At 53.1% G+C, this 14,351-nt stretch overlaps 1 protein-coding gene across 4 annotated transcripts; it reads right to left on the bottom strand.

Moving 5' to 3' along the window:
- Positions 1 to 7,436: 7,436 nt before the first annotated feature.
- Positions 7,437 to 14,351, bottom strand: CCRL2 (C-C motif chemokine receptor like 2). 4 transcript variants are annotated; one of them, XM_037130009.2, is made up of 5 exons: positions 14,077 to 14,351; positions 13,278 to 13,362; positions 10,332 to 10,452; positions 8,939 to 9,082; positions 7,437 to 8,558 (listed from the first exon to the last, which is right to left on the bottom strand). In XM_037130009.2, the coding sequence occupies exon 5, from the start codon at positions 8,544 to 8,546 to the stop codon at positions 7,488 to 7,490; it is 1,059 nt and encodes a 352-aa protein (XP_036985904.2). In that variant the 5' UTR covers positions 8,547 to 8,558; positions 8,939 to 9,082; positions 10,332 to 10,452; positions 13,278 to 13,362; positions 14,077 to 14,351; the 3' UTR covers positions 7,437 to 7,487. The 4 variants fall into 4 exon arrangements, with proteins under 4 accessions (XP_036985904.2, XP_036985894.2, XP_053525512.1 ...); XM_037129999.2 differs by lacking the exons at positions 10,332 to 10,452; positions 13,278 to 13,362; positions 14,077 to 14,351 and adding an exon at positions 9,736 to 9,956 and having other exon boundaries at positions 8,939 to 9,398; XM_053669537.1 differs by lacking the exons at positions 10,332 to 10,452; positions 13,278 to 13,362; positions 14,077 to 14,351 and adding an exon at positions 9,319 to 9,524.

The following is a 14,351-nucleotide window of genomic DNA, read 5'->3' as shown; positions in this document are numbered from 1 at the left end:
ATTCCATTCATTTCAATTAGTTTTGCCTTCATAAGTTTCTGTAATTTGTGACTATAATCAACCAGTTCTGTGAGGATCCTGATCACCAGTGTTTTAGACTGTGCGTCTGAGAGTTTTGCTATTTCTTCATCACTTAGATTTATAGGCTCTGGGGCTTTGAGATCTTCTTGAGCCATTTTTGGTCTGTTTGCGCCCGTTAAGTATGAGGAGCGGAGCCTTCGACTCCCAGGTCTCTGGTTTGTGACGCTGTATGTGGGGGCGTGGCGTGGTCAGAGCAGGGGGGTGGTAGGGAATGGCGGCACCCTCTGCTGTTTCTCACTGCTGGGTGAGGAGCAGAGCCTTAGGTGGTTCACCAGGGCAGGGCCACTCAAGTCGCTGGGTTATGACGCTGTATGTGGAGGTGGGGTCAGAACAGGGAAATGGTGGGGCCCTCTGCTGCCGCTGGCCGTGGGGACCCGCTGGGTCCCGTCCAATCGCCCACTCCCTCGCTTGTCTATCCTCGCACGAATGTGCGACCACAGTCAACCCGCAGCCCTGCTCCCTCGCTGTTTCCCCGAGGTCGCTCGCTGTGTCTCTCACTAGGTCCAATCCTGCGCCTGGATTCCGCATGCATGAGTCCATCTGACCGAGTTTTCCTGCGCTACCCTGCTCCTCCAGCTGCTGGTTTCGCCCCTCTTACTGGTCAGGCTGAAGAATTTGTTGTTAACAGACTTCTGAAAAGTTCAGTTTTCTGTGTTCTGGCTGTGTTTTCTGTTGCTAATATTTAGTTGTCTCAAACTTGGTTGTGTGAGAAGGCACGGTGTCTCCACCTATGCCTCCATCTTGGCTCCAATCCATGTATCTCTCCAAACAACAATCTTAACATCTGTTTCCTCCTCACTGAGTTGGGAGAGAGCCTGAGGGGGTCATTCCTTGGTCATACCCCAAAATTTCAATTATTAAACTTAAGATACATCTTCTCCTCCACCCTCTACTACTAGGGAAAGGGAGAGAAGGAAGACCAGGCAAAGAGAACATGCCCTGCAGGGTGAGAAACTGTCCCAACAGGCTTGGCTCCAAGGGGTAAGAAGAGGTGAACACACTTAGCAGACCAGGGCCCAGGAGATGCGGAGCAGGATGCTGCCCTTGCCGCCACCTTCTGCCTCTGGACACGGTGACTCGGCCCTGCTTTGCAGAGCTGAGATGAAAGGCCAAGATGGTAGACAGGCACGTTCTCTTTCCCAAGCCTTGTCAGAGGAAGTAACACCTTCCTCATCTGCCCTGAAGTGGAAGTCACCTATACACCTCAAGAGTCTTCAGCCACACCGAGCCCCCAAGAATCCCACAGGAAAAGACTGGGCACACGTGTGCCCACGCAGGGCGGGCTGCGCGGAGGCGCGGGGATACTTCAGAAGCAGCAGCTGCAAAGCATTTCCTGGCTCCTGGTCAGAGAGCAGTCAGAGGGCGGCTTTGCCGGCCCGTCAGGGCCTCTGGGCAACATCCAAGGAAGGTGGCCCTGTCCTGGGGTGTGTCCGCGGCGGGGACGGCGCCCCGGGGCCCAGTGCACGCTCCGTCGCCTGGATGCCGTAGAAGGGCTTGGCCTACACAGCCGCCTTGGCTGCCACAGAAGCAGAACAGTGACCGGGGAGGAACAAGGTAGCCCCGACCCCCCTTCCCCTCCCAATGACTTCCGGGCTCTTTCTCAGTTTCGCTCGCAGTGACGCCACTTCCCCATTCAGAGAACCGTAGCATGGCTTCCATGGCCGGTGTCCCCGTGGGGGAATCACAGGCGTTTCATCTCAGACGCCCTCCGGTCAGTCCCCTGCCTGACCATGTTGTGTCTGTCACCCATGACTCGCCCTGGCCCAGCAGTGACTCCCTTCTCTCCTGACTCCAGGCCACGTGCTGGGGACTGTTTGGGGTGCATGTCCTTCTCATTTTTACATCTGACTAGTGGGGACTGCCAGTGGAACGGGTGTAGCAATTCCGAAATCTTTTATGTGTGTGCAGCATTGAGAAAACGAGTCATGTGTTGACGTCTGGGGACCTGGAGTGGCTGTGAGAGAAGGAAGGACGATGGGCAGAGGTCGTGGGGCGGAACCTGTGGGCTGAGCTGGGATGGCGAACATTAGTGCAGAATCCTCTTTTCACTACCGTTGTTTTGGTTTTTTGTAATATGGGTCTATGAATGAGAAGGATGGAGTTCTTTTGAGGGGGATAAAATTTTGCTTAATTGGGGTTCAGAATCAGCATTCTTTATTGTGAAAACTGATTGCAAGTGTTCATCGGTTAATACGGGCCTGTGGTGAAATTTTACATTAGTTCGTTCCTGAAAATGTCCTTCTCCGACAGGTGCTGGCAGTGCCGCTGCCAGTCTGCGAGCCAATGATTTCAACTGCGCGTGTTTATCGCCGGGAAGGGATGTATCGAATTGTGTTAGGTGCTTCTCTCGCTGTTTGCCTTTCAACGTGGCGTGTGGTTACATTGTCCACCACTTCCCACTGAGGATTAGATCTTCCATTGCATAAATTGACTTTAAAATATGGAAATCTCTCTTGTTCTTGCATTGAGGTCTGAAAGACTCGTGGGCCAGTAGTTCGAGTTCAGAAAATATGTCTAATACAAATTCATATAAACATGGAGATCTCCTTTGTCTGAACATTTTTTAAAAGATTTTATTTATTTACTTTGAGAGAGAGGGGAAAGGAGGGAGGAAGAGAAGGAGAGAAACATCAGTGTGTGGTTGCCTCCTATAAAACCCCCAACTGGGGACCTGGCCCACAACCCCAGACATGTGCCCTGACTGGGAATTGAACTGGTGACCCTTTGGTTCACAGGCCAGCACTCAATCCACTGAGCCACACCGGCCAGGGTAGGCTGAACGTGTATTGTTTGGGTTAATGTGGCTTCACACTTGCTGTGACTCAAGCATTAGTTGTGACGTCACTTTACTGCGGTACATGTTTCATATCTAAGTGCGATTTAGCCTTGTACTTCTAGGTTGAGTTTATTAAGAAACATAATTAATTTTGCAGAGCCTCTCAGTGTTTGTGAGGTAGATGAGGGCAGCCCTTCTTCAAAAAAACTGGATCCTGGCCCTGACCTGAAAATACCAAACAAAATGGCCAACCGTTGCTAAGACTTCAAACTGCTGTGTGGTGGGGTGAAACAGGATGTTAAATTTTTATTTCTGAAAAAAGTACTCACAGAAGTTGATGATGGTTAAGTCCATAAGAGCAAATGATGTTCGTGTTGACACTACTGGTTTAATACACATCCTGAATTACTGGTAAAATATTTTCCACTGACGAATAATCCCAGACTTTAAACACCTTCCATTTTCAAAAAAAACTTCCTAAATTTGTCCAACTAAGCCTTTTTTTTTGCTTAACATACATTTTAACCACCATCAGTTGTAACACATCTTAGCAGATCTCACTTCAGATTGTTCTGAGTTAGTATTTTCTCGATTTTCTCTGACAATCTTTTTGCCTGTAGTTACTCCAGACAGACTATCTTGGAGGCTAATTCTTCACTCGCTTCAAACTCACTGCTGACCCCTCGGACGACAAGGGGCAGCATCCGTAATGTCTGCCAACCCATTAAAAGCCAAGGAAAACCTCCAAAAATAATTTGCTTCATTTAAAACAAAATGACTGTTGGTATTATCCCTGATGTCCTCAACTCTTCCAGCAACTGTCATCAATGAAAAGCTAACCAACTTAAATGGGTTTATTTTCTCTGGATACTTCTTTTTTACTGCTTCAATCAAACACGGTTCAATGAACTCAACATAGTTAAGTGGCTTTCCTTGCTTGGCTAACCAATGAGCCATTCAGAAACATACTTTGCTTGCAGCCTGGTTATGTGCAGAATGAGTTAGTAACAGAAGTACTTACATTATGAGAACGAGACTATTTACATAACTTTAAAATCATGGAAAACAACACTATGTGTTGCCTATGAGTACCTGTGGTAAAAAAATAATGTGGGGAGGGAGGAAGCAGATTCAAGAGGCCCTGGGTAGGTGCCTCTTCTGCTCGGAGATACAACAAGTGGGTCCCTCCGGAAGCAGCTCCTGAGTTAGGCCTCGACCTGGTCGGGGAGGGGTCAGCCCTTGGCATCCTCAGGTGTTTGGCGGGGTCTAAGGTTGAGAGTGCTCTCCCTTGGAGGTGTGTTGCTGACCTTGCCAGCTGAAAACAAACAGCTTCTGATGGTCTTTACTGCTAGGCTTAGAGAAAAACATTGTCACCTGCAGACCAGGTGCCAGGGGTGAGATGCTGAGTTGCCCTGGTATTGAAACTACATCAGAAACTGCCCTGCAGATGGAGTCCCCACCTGGTTAAGCTCATGGGGTCCATGGGCATCCTCCAAGACCCACTGGCCTCTGCATAGACCAAGGCAGCCATTCCAATGGCTCCTCCATCTTTCAGGTTTCTGCAGGAATCGCAGCAGGACACAGTACTATTTCTGGTAGCGCCATGGCAGGTAGAGGCCATTCCACGGGCTTCCACTTGGCCTTGTCCGTGATGGCTGCCCTCGTTCCATGGGTCAGGGGATCAATGCAGGGGTTCTGTCTGTGGCTGCGTGTATCTATTCTGGAACCGAGAAAACAGCTTGTACTTTGGATTAGGGACCCTCTGGGCCCGCCGTGGGACAGGCCTGGCTAACACTGCAATGACCCTCTGATCTCCAGCAGCCTTGCCAGGGGAGGGCCTCCCCCAGTATCTGAGGCTCAGGGAGGTGGCCAGTTGGCTTGCGTTAGTTCTCACAGGGAGACAGGCACCACTTCCCAGTCCCTCATGAGCTGCAGCCTCTGGGGAAGGGACCCATCCCCCAGCTCATAGCTAAAGGCCAGACCTCAGGGCAACATCAAGGGGTTTAGAGTCTGAAATTGGGATCAAAGATTTTCTTCTGTTTGTTGTGTCAGGGGTAGCTCTTTGGAGAAGTTTGCTCTTCTCAGTGTCTATAAATGAACAGCCAGGGGAGGGGAGCAGCGATCCTGGAACCGGCCTTCCTCCAGTCCTTTGTTGTGGAGAGTGCAGTGTGTGGTGTGTTGGAACCTACCCAGCTCTGCAGCCGCCCAAGGAGGTCCTGGGTGGAGCCAATGGGCCAGCGAGGAAAGAGCACTGATGTCAGAAAGTGACAAGCTGGGACCTTGACGTGGCAGCTGGGAGACTTAAACCCTGGTTTCTACTTTCCTAAAAACGAGGCTGAGGACACTCAGTTTTCTCCATAAGAATGTTTGTAAAGGATAAAGGTCTAGTGAAGTTCGGGCTGGGTGGGGGAGCCTGAGACCAGGAGACCAGGAGAGGGTGAGCGGTTCCTGGGAGGGGCCGTGACATGGGCTCATGGGACTGCGTCGCATTAGGAAAAAAACGGAACTGACAAGATTATTTATTGGGTCAGGGAAATCCAAATTTAACTGGGCATCCTGTATTTTTTTCAACGTTAAGTGTTGAACTACTTTTTTCACTCACTATTTTAACCGTGTTTCCTGTTTTCAAATGTGTTTCATTTGTACCCACCAACAAGCAGAATCGAGGGCACAGAAAACTGTTTGCGGGATTTCAGTTTGTTCTCTCAAGCGTCCCAAATCACAATACCTTGACTTGGTAGGAAAATTTTTGCATTAGGAAATAATTTACAGTCAAAGCAGAAACACGGTCAGTTTTTTTTTTTTTTTTAAATACATTAGCCCTTCTCTTTTCACGGGTTGTTAGTTTCCAAGTGCAACCATTTGTAGAGAAGCGTGTCTTATTTTCACCCTTAAGATAACTGTCTGCTTATTCTGCCACCGGAGAAGACCTCGCCGAGTTATTGATGTTCTCACCGTTTATGCCTCAGGCTGTGTGGTCGGATTGTCCACCATGGAGTTTCGGTTTCCAGCGACCGTTTCACCCTCAGTCACCGTAAGAGTTCGTAGACCCTTACTCTCTCTACACTATTTTTGTTCTGAAAACTGCAGTAGCATTTATTCTTTAAGATCATCGCTGCGTCCAGCTGCGAAGGACGTCATTTCCTCTGCGGGCCAGTCCCGACCCCGAGCTCGGAGAGGTGGACGGAGCGTCCAGACCCACATGTACAAACTCCTGGAAAAATCCTCTGTCCCTTTTCCTTCTCTTCTCAAACAACGAAACCCTCTTTTCACATCTGCTGGGATGCTTTCTCCCGAGGTCTCATTTTTGACACGTCATGGTGTTTTTATTTGCTATTTAGTGTCATTCTGGAAGGGTCTTGTCCTGGTCGGCTTGGGCTGCCATACAGAACACCATGGACTGAGTGGCTTACGCCACAGAAGTTTATTCCTCACGGCCCTGGGGGCTGGGAGTCTGAGAGCAGGGTGCCGGCAGGGGCGGGTTCTGGGGGAGCACTCTTCCTGGCTTGCTGGTGGCCACCTTCTCACCGTGTCCTCAGCTGGTGGACAGAGAGAACAAGGAAGTTCTCCGGTCACTGTTCCTAGGAGAGCACACATCCCGTCACGAGGGCCCCGTCCTCATCACCTCCTCTAATCCCAGTGACCTTCCGAAGTCCTGACGCCCCGATAGCATCCCACTGAGAGTCAGGGCTTCCCCATATCAATTGGGGGTCACAGGTCATCCATAGCCCCCCCCCCAAGACATGAAGGAGCGAGTGCTTGCTATAGACTGTGTTCCTATGGGGTCTCCCCAGGGGTCACCTCTTCTGCCTCCCTCCTCGGTGATGGAGGCGAAAGGTTGTGGTCCACAGGCCTCCAGTATGTCCTTGGTCATCTCTGCTCGGAACATGCAACAGAAACGCGGGCGCTGGATTTCCCCGGGCTCATTGTGACGTTTTGTAACCACAGGCTGCCAAGGCCTGAGGCATATGCTAACCAAACAGGACAAAACATGTCTCATGTTAAATATTTCTTAACCTGATTGCGCACTGATTGCGCACTGACTGTTAAATGGTGGAAAGAACTGGAAACACGGGAGGCTCACAGGTTGGGAGGGGCTGGGGGGCCTGGGGGTGTGGGGAGCGCATCGCTTCCCCGTCTCTACCTGCAGCCCCCCACTGGCTGGTTCCTTCCATGGTCAGGGAAATGTGCCTAAAAATGGTCTCTATGTGAGTGGGTCACTTCTAATCTGAAATGTGGTCCCACCGGGGTTAAACGTACATACTCATTGCCTGGGTTTCCTCACCCAGTATCTGGAAGTTGGGCACACTGGGCTGTGGAGTGAATGGCACCAGGGCTGCTGTCCCAGCCCTGCCACCGGGAGCCTCCTTGGACATACTTCTGAGCCTCAGTTTCCTCCTCAGAGAAACGAGACTGATACCACCTGCACCGTGGATGGGCAGTGAGGCGTGAAGGGGTTCCTGTCGTAACCTCGGCACGGCGCCCCAGGCAAATCGATGCTGGGTAAGCGTCTGCCTCCCCTCCCCCTTTTCCGTCTGACTTCGTATCCAAGTGTGCAAAACAACCATACAAAACCGTGTGGCGAGACCAGGCAGCGACGTTTATTGCTTCCACTTTGACGGAGGCTGGTTTACATATCAGTGGACTGTTCGAGTCCCTCCCACGGCCTGTCGTGTGCAGGCTCCGCAGCAGGTGGCAGTGGGGTGTCACCACCCAGGCGGCAGCAGCAGCTCAGAGGTTTGCGGAATGCCTTGTCCAGGAGCACGCAGAGGAGCGGGTTGACGCAGCAGTGGGTGCTGGCGACGACTCTCGTCACCTGAACACTTTTGTCCAGGCTGTAGAGGGCCCTGCAGTCGTGCAGGGAGAAGGACTTCTTGAAAGTGGACAGGAAAAGCGCAACGTTGTAGGGTCCCCACATCAGAAGGAAAACGGCCATGATGGCGAAAACAAGCTTGACAAGGTCCTTGTTCCTGTCCCCAGACCTTAGCCTTTTTCTTCTTCTCATGAAGAGCACAAAGCAAACGGTAAAAACCAGCAGTGGGACAACAAGTACCACAACGTTCGACTTCAAGGTCAGAGAGCGCTCCCAGGAGGAGTCCTTGTCTGGCAGGAGATGAGCCCTTCTCAAGAGGCACTGGTATTGCTGGGTTCCCACCCGAGATATGTGAAACAGGAGTTCAGGCAAAGTGACCAGGACGGCCACCCCCCAGGCCAGCACACTTGCGACGATGCCACAAGGCACCGTCCTGGCGACGGAGGAAAAGCCGCTCTGGAAAAGCCCCAGGCAGCTCTGCAGACTCAGGAGGGCGCTGAAAAGCACCTCGCCGTGCAGGCCCACGGAGCACAGCGTCACGAGAGCCATGCACGTGGGGTGGCCCAGGCGGCCCCCGTGGGAGGCGGCGTGAGCCCAGAAAGGTAAGGTAGACAAGAAACAGCAGTTAGAAATGACCAAGTTTAGGAAGTAGATGTTCTCCACGTGTCCCAGCCCTTTGTACTTGACCAGGGCAAGCACGGCCAAGAAGTTGTCCAGGAGCCCGACCAGGAACACCGCGGTGTAGAGCTGGGGGACCACGTGGGTCAGGAGGCCCGTGGCGTCGTAGGGGTGGCATTGCTCCGTGTCACTGTTGTTCAGATCGTTCTCGATGAGGACGTCATAATCATCGTCTGGTGCCAATGTGTAATTCGCCATCTTCAGGCTGCCCTGCAGAGAAATGAAAAGTTATTACTATTACTATTATTATTATTATTCCCTCACCCAAGGGTATATTTATTGATTTTAGAGAGACATGAAGGGAGAGGGAGAGAGAGGGAAATATATATATATGTGAGAGAGAAACACTGAATGGTTTCCTTTGCACATGCCCGACCAGGGATCGAACCGGCAACTTTTCAGTACCCAGGATGATGCCACCCAGTCCGGGCAAAATAAAACATTATCTTCCTCATATAGCTGTGTGGTCCTGCAGGGAGCAACAAGGAGGTGAGTGCCCGAGGAGCCCCGCTTTCCCTCCTCTGGGGCTTCAGTTTAGCCAGAGGAGGCCTACAGTTGGTAACAGTGAAAATAAACACCCCAACACGCACCTGCTTCCCCAGGGCAGCTGCTGTGCTGGGTCCCGTCGCTGCGCGCCCAGGTGCTCAGGAGTGTGCCAGTGCCACAGGCAAACCCAGGTAAGCGGGACACTTCTTCAAAGAACGTCGTTCTCTTGCTGGGAACGAGACTGCCCACTTGGAGATGATATGTAAGCAAGGAGCCATGAAAGAGAACCAAGGGCCGGATTCACGCGATTGGTGCCAGTCATAACGTCTACGTGCTTAAAAAGCTTGCTCGCCCCGGAACGGCTTCCTGTGGCAGGCTGACAGGTCTGAGTCCTTCTTTCGAAGGGTATGAACCAACGTTTACAAAAGTGAAACCATCCTATGGTCCACACAGACGTCACTGGTTAAGGACAGAGGTGACTTACCACTTGGCCGAGCTGCTGTGGGAACAGCCGGGGCAGTGGAAAGACTGGCTTCCTTCCGAACACACTAGACAGTCCTGACCCTTAGGGGCAAGAGAAACCACTGTTTGTCCCCGGTCGCTCCGGCCCAGCAGCGAAAGGTCTCGGACTGAGATAAAGCCCCTTGAAAGCGCCCCCAGACCCCAGCGTGTTTCTTAAGCCTCCGAGGGAAACCAGGAAGTTGTTTTGTCCTCCGCCTCCCCTGTACCCCGCCTCTGGTTCCCCCCGGCCTTCGCCCGGCCGGCCTCCTCCTGGCTGCCCAGATAAGGGAACTAAGTTATGCTGCTCCTTGCTGATACTGAGGGAGGGCGGGAGGCACTTCTGACCTGAATCATTGAGCAGGGGACAGCCAGCAGCGGAGAACAGTGTCACCCATCATACCTGCAGACCCCAGGGGCCTGGCGGTCCCCTGCAGCCTCTCGTCATCGGCAGAAGCCCCTCCCTGAATCAAGATGGGCTTCCAGAACTTGTAGGGAGGACCGCACTGACCAGCATGTGCGTGGGTTTTTATCATTGCTTTTGGGAAGGAGGTATGCTTTGGCTGACGGACGGGGTGTTGAAGAGAGGATGTCGTCGCGATGGCAGCCACAGAGTGATGTCGGCTGGGAAGGGTGGGGTGCAGGGAATGTGGGCTGCCATGAACCCTGATAGGGGGCGCCAGGGAGTTAGCTGGCTGTTCGGTGCTGCCCCTGCTCCCAGAGGGGGAAGCTGGCACAGGAAGATCCCATGGTCAGGACCCGGGGGGTGTCATCAAGTCGGGGCTTGCAGAGACTGAGAACAAGCTGCAGTGCAGGCAAGGTTGGGGTGGGGGGAGGCTGGAGGCCAGAGAGAGGAAATGGAGACAAGAGTCTGCATTTGGAGCGGAGGGAGAGGGTGGAGGGGAAGGGCCGGGGATGCTCTGGAGGAAAAACGAACTGAGAAGAGGAACTGGAAATAACTGAAGAGTCTGGATGAACTCCCAGGTCAGGCCTTCGTACCTCTGACTGAGCTGGCGGGGGACCAGTCTTGCGGATTGGTTCCAAGCTCGCATCTCCGGTTAAATGTCCATCCTGCTAATGCCAGAGGTATTCGAGGGAGCAGTCGATACAGAACGTGGACCTGTTAAAATAGAACTAGAAATAAGGAAACTAGAAAAGGAAAGGAAAAATAAACATAGGAAGGGCCCGGCCGAATATGGGATTGAGCATTCAGTTTAACTCAAAGGGAAACAAGCACAGGGCTTTCCTCTGCATGCGGGGGATGACCCTGGTGGGAACTGGGGCTGGGACGGATTCCCAGCGTGTCCTGCCCCTCCCCCCAGGATGGGCTTCTGTGAGTGAGTGAGGGTCACTGTGTCCTGGGATGCTCTGTCCCCTGGTGGCAGCCTCAGCCCTGGGACCAGCAGGGGTGGGTCTTTCCTCCTGGGGCTCTGCCCACTGCAGCCCGGCTATTTGGAGCCACGCCCCCGCCAAGCATTACCCGCCCTGGTCCCCCAGGCCCTCGGACCTCGGTGAATAGGTGACGGTGGAGGGTCCTGGTGCTCTGTTGCCTGATGGCCACTGGTCAGTCCCAGGCAAGGGGATGAGAATCACGTTCAAAGTGGAGACTTGAAAAACCCCAGGAATATCTACCCTGCACATGATGTGGTTAAGTGGAGGGAAATACCAGGCAGAAGTCACAAGAAATTTGAAGTTTTTCTAAGAAAAACACTGTTTTGTACATTGAGAACCACCCTAACTTCCAGATATCAGCATGGATTTCAGTTTCAGTATTCTCTTATTTTGGCTCGATCCCTAGCATTCTGCTTATCCACACACCGGCCACGAGACTCTTTTTTTTAAACTGTGATATGATTGACATGGGACCTTGTGTGTGAAAGTGCACAGCCTATCAGTCTGAGGCGTGTATGTGGTGGCCATCGTATGTGGTGGCCTGATGGCCACCATAGCGCCAGCACTTCTGTAGCTTCATGTCATTATTTGTGCTCGGGGTGGAGACAGCAAACATCTGGTCCTTATCGAATTCTGTGTTTATAACACCGTCGTGTTGTCTGTGGTCACTGCACTGTGGATTAACCCTCCAAGGCCACTGGGTTCTGGAAACTTCTAAAGTGGTAGGAAGGAATGGTGGAAAGGTCTGACATTGAGGAAGGAAGAAAGTCTTATTCAGCATTTGAGCGTCTGGAGGCATAACAGGGTCTTTCCGTCGGTGAAGCGGCACCACGTTCTGGAGCGGTGTGGCCTGCGGCTCAGAAACCTTAGCCCTGAGCGCATGCTCCTCCTCATTGCCGTGGGTTAACCCCAGTTTCAGTCCAAGGAGTTATTGTGTTACACGTAGGTCTCGTTTCCTGGTACACATAGATCCCCATTCATTTGATTCATTTATTTAACAAGTATTTAAAGAGCGCCTGGTGTGTGCCCAGCACTGCTCCAGGTGCCAACAATATAGGCAAACATCCAGTCCTTTGTGTGGGTTACATTATACAGACAAAAGCAACATAAACCAGTGCGTTGTAAGGTGGTAGGAAAGGACTCCTACGGAGAAAAACAAAGCAGGGAAGGAAGCCGGGGAGGGCCAGGGTGGTCTCGGGTCCGCGCGGCCCACAGGAGAGTCAGAGACGCCTGGTTGGTGAGGGGCGGTGAAGCAGCCCATGATCAGGCCCCGTGATTAATGCTCATTTTCTCATTTCTTCTTGTTACTAAACTTGTGCATCAGGGAGGTTGCCTTCCGGTAATGATATTTTGCTCCCTAGTTAAGGATCTTGATTCCTTATAAGCAATTTTTTAAAAGATTTTATTTATTTATTTTTAGATAGAGGGGAAGGGAAATAGAAAGAGGAAATGAAACATCAATGTGCAGTTGCCTCTCGCACGTCCCCACTGGGATCCTGGCCCACAACTCAGACATGTGCCCTGACTGGGAATCGAACTGACAACCCTTTGGTTCGCAGGCCGGTGCTCGATCCACTGAACCACACCAGCCAGGGCCCTTATAAAAATTTTAATCAAACCATGAGTTAATCAAATCTTTCGGGTTTAATTGTGCTTTGTGAAGCTGCCTGCTGTCTCAGTGGGGATCCATTTCCTGGTGCATTTGTCCTCTCCGCCGGAGTTCCTCTTTCCTGGGGATTGTTTTGTTTACAGCAGCTTTGTGTGGCCTGAGGGGGCGCACTCCCTTTTGGAGGAGTTTTGCATTGGTTTCCGCCAGATCGTGAGGGACACCAATGGCCTGAGATGAATTTTCTTGGTCTGGATTTGGGGGTCTCTCATTTTGAGAGTGTTATAAAGTGGAACCTCATATTTGCGTGAGTCACAGGTTTTGATTGCCAGAGGAGATTGTCCCTCTACTGCTCAGAGCCTCGGCAAAAACTTCCTTACTGTCCTCTGCCCGTGGGCAGACGTTTTCCAGTCCACCCCCCCCCCCCCAGCCAGCCTCTGCCGGGACCACTCATTCCCGCTGCCCTGCTCACATAGCCCAAGGCTTTGCCGCTGCCCGTGTTGGAGTCCCACTTAGTGGCCTTTTTATGTGTGTGGCCTTTGATTTATCTACACCAGACCGTGACCAACATGATAAACATCCATTGAGTAGCGTTTCAGTAAAAAAGTGTCACCAATTCTTCCTTATCTGTCCCTGCTCCTCTACCCTGCTTTATGTCCAGGGAGACTTATCTTACTAATGGCGGGCCCTTCCCCCACCCCTTCACCCCCTGCCTCTGGTTTTCAGCTGGGTTTGACCAGTGGGGAGTTTTAGGAAGGTCGCTGGAGAGTGAGGTCAAGGGATGTAGCTCCCTGGCTCCTTCCTGGTGGGGCCGACATGTCCCTCGCCCTGGGGGCAGCTCTGTCGGACAGCACCCTCCTGCTGCCCCTAGTGGCGGCACCAGGGGCAGCAGCACCAGGTGCCGAACTCCCGTGCCCCGTCTAAACCTTCGTGAATGGCCCTCTTACCGGCAGTTCTTGGCTGCGCTGCTTGAATTGCCACGTGTTTCCTAGCGACACTGCGGGACACACTCCCAAGGGCCGGGAACTTCACCTGGGAGAACAAGGTGAACCACCGAGGCCCCTTCGCTGCCCTCATGGCGTCCACCTTCTAGACCGGCGGCCCCCAACCTTTTTGGCACCAGAAAAGTATTCCACAGACCGGGGTGGGGTGGGGTTGTAGGGGCGCCAGGAGGCAGAGCTCCGGCGGGAATGTGAGCAAAGCTTCCCCCGCTCACCTGCCGCTCACCTCCTGTGATGCGGCCCAGTCCCTAACAGGCCAAGGACCGCTGCCCGGGGCTTGGGGACCCCTGTTCTAGATGGAGATGGTCAGGTACGGAACTGATTATAATTCAGGGGGGCACGTGCCATGCCAGGGAGGCACGTGGGAGCTGAGGGGCAGTCAGCAAGGGCGCCTGGCCCAGGCCCGAGGGCCCAGGAAGCCCGGTGAGAAGTGCGTGGGCCTGGCTCCTGCCTGTTCCCCCCCACTGTCTCCTTCTGCAGCTCCCGGAGGGACCCTCGACTTGTATGTCGGAAATGGGGGAGGGCAGGGAAAGTAACACAATCCAAGGTGAGGCACTGTGTCGCTTCCTGGCATCTGTGACTGAGGGCTGGTGGAAGAGAAAGTGGGAACCGGCAAACGGGCTGCTTAGACGGCAGCCCCGACAATGCCGAGCTCCCCGGCAGGCAGTCCCCAGAGGTCTTGCTCCCCGGAGACTGCCCGGCAGGGACCCAGCTGAGGCAAGCCCCAAGAAAGGGAGAAACTGACCTCAAGAGGGCCTCAGCTGATCCTGCGAGGAGCCCCAGAGCTGGGCCGGCCCTGAGGGGAAGGGCCCAGGCTTCGGCATCCAACATCAGCCAGTCACTGGCCCCTGCTGTTCCCTGGGAGGGGCACAGTCCGGCAGGCAGGTCCCAGTGGCTGAGGGCGGTTCCCGGGAGGGGGGGCAGGATCCCCATCCCAGCAGCAGGGACGGTGGGAGCATTGACCCTGAAGAGGGGGCCCAAGCAGAGCCCATAGTGCCCACCACACGCGCCGAGTGTCCT

This window comes from Artibeus jamaicensis, unplaced genomic scaffold (assembly GCF_021234435.1).
Source record: "Artibeus jamaicensis isolate MK-2021 breed Jamaican fruit bat unplaced genomic scaffold, CSHL_Jam_final contig_519, whole genome shotgun sequence".
Lineage (NCBI taxonomy): Eukaryota > Metazoa > Chordata > Mammalia > Chiroptera > Phyllostomidae > Artibeus > Artibeus jamaicensis.
The sequence above is the reverse complement of the archived record's forward strand: the minus strand, read 5'-3'. Positions and strand labels throughout refer to the sequence as shown.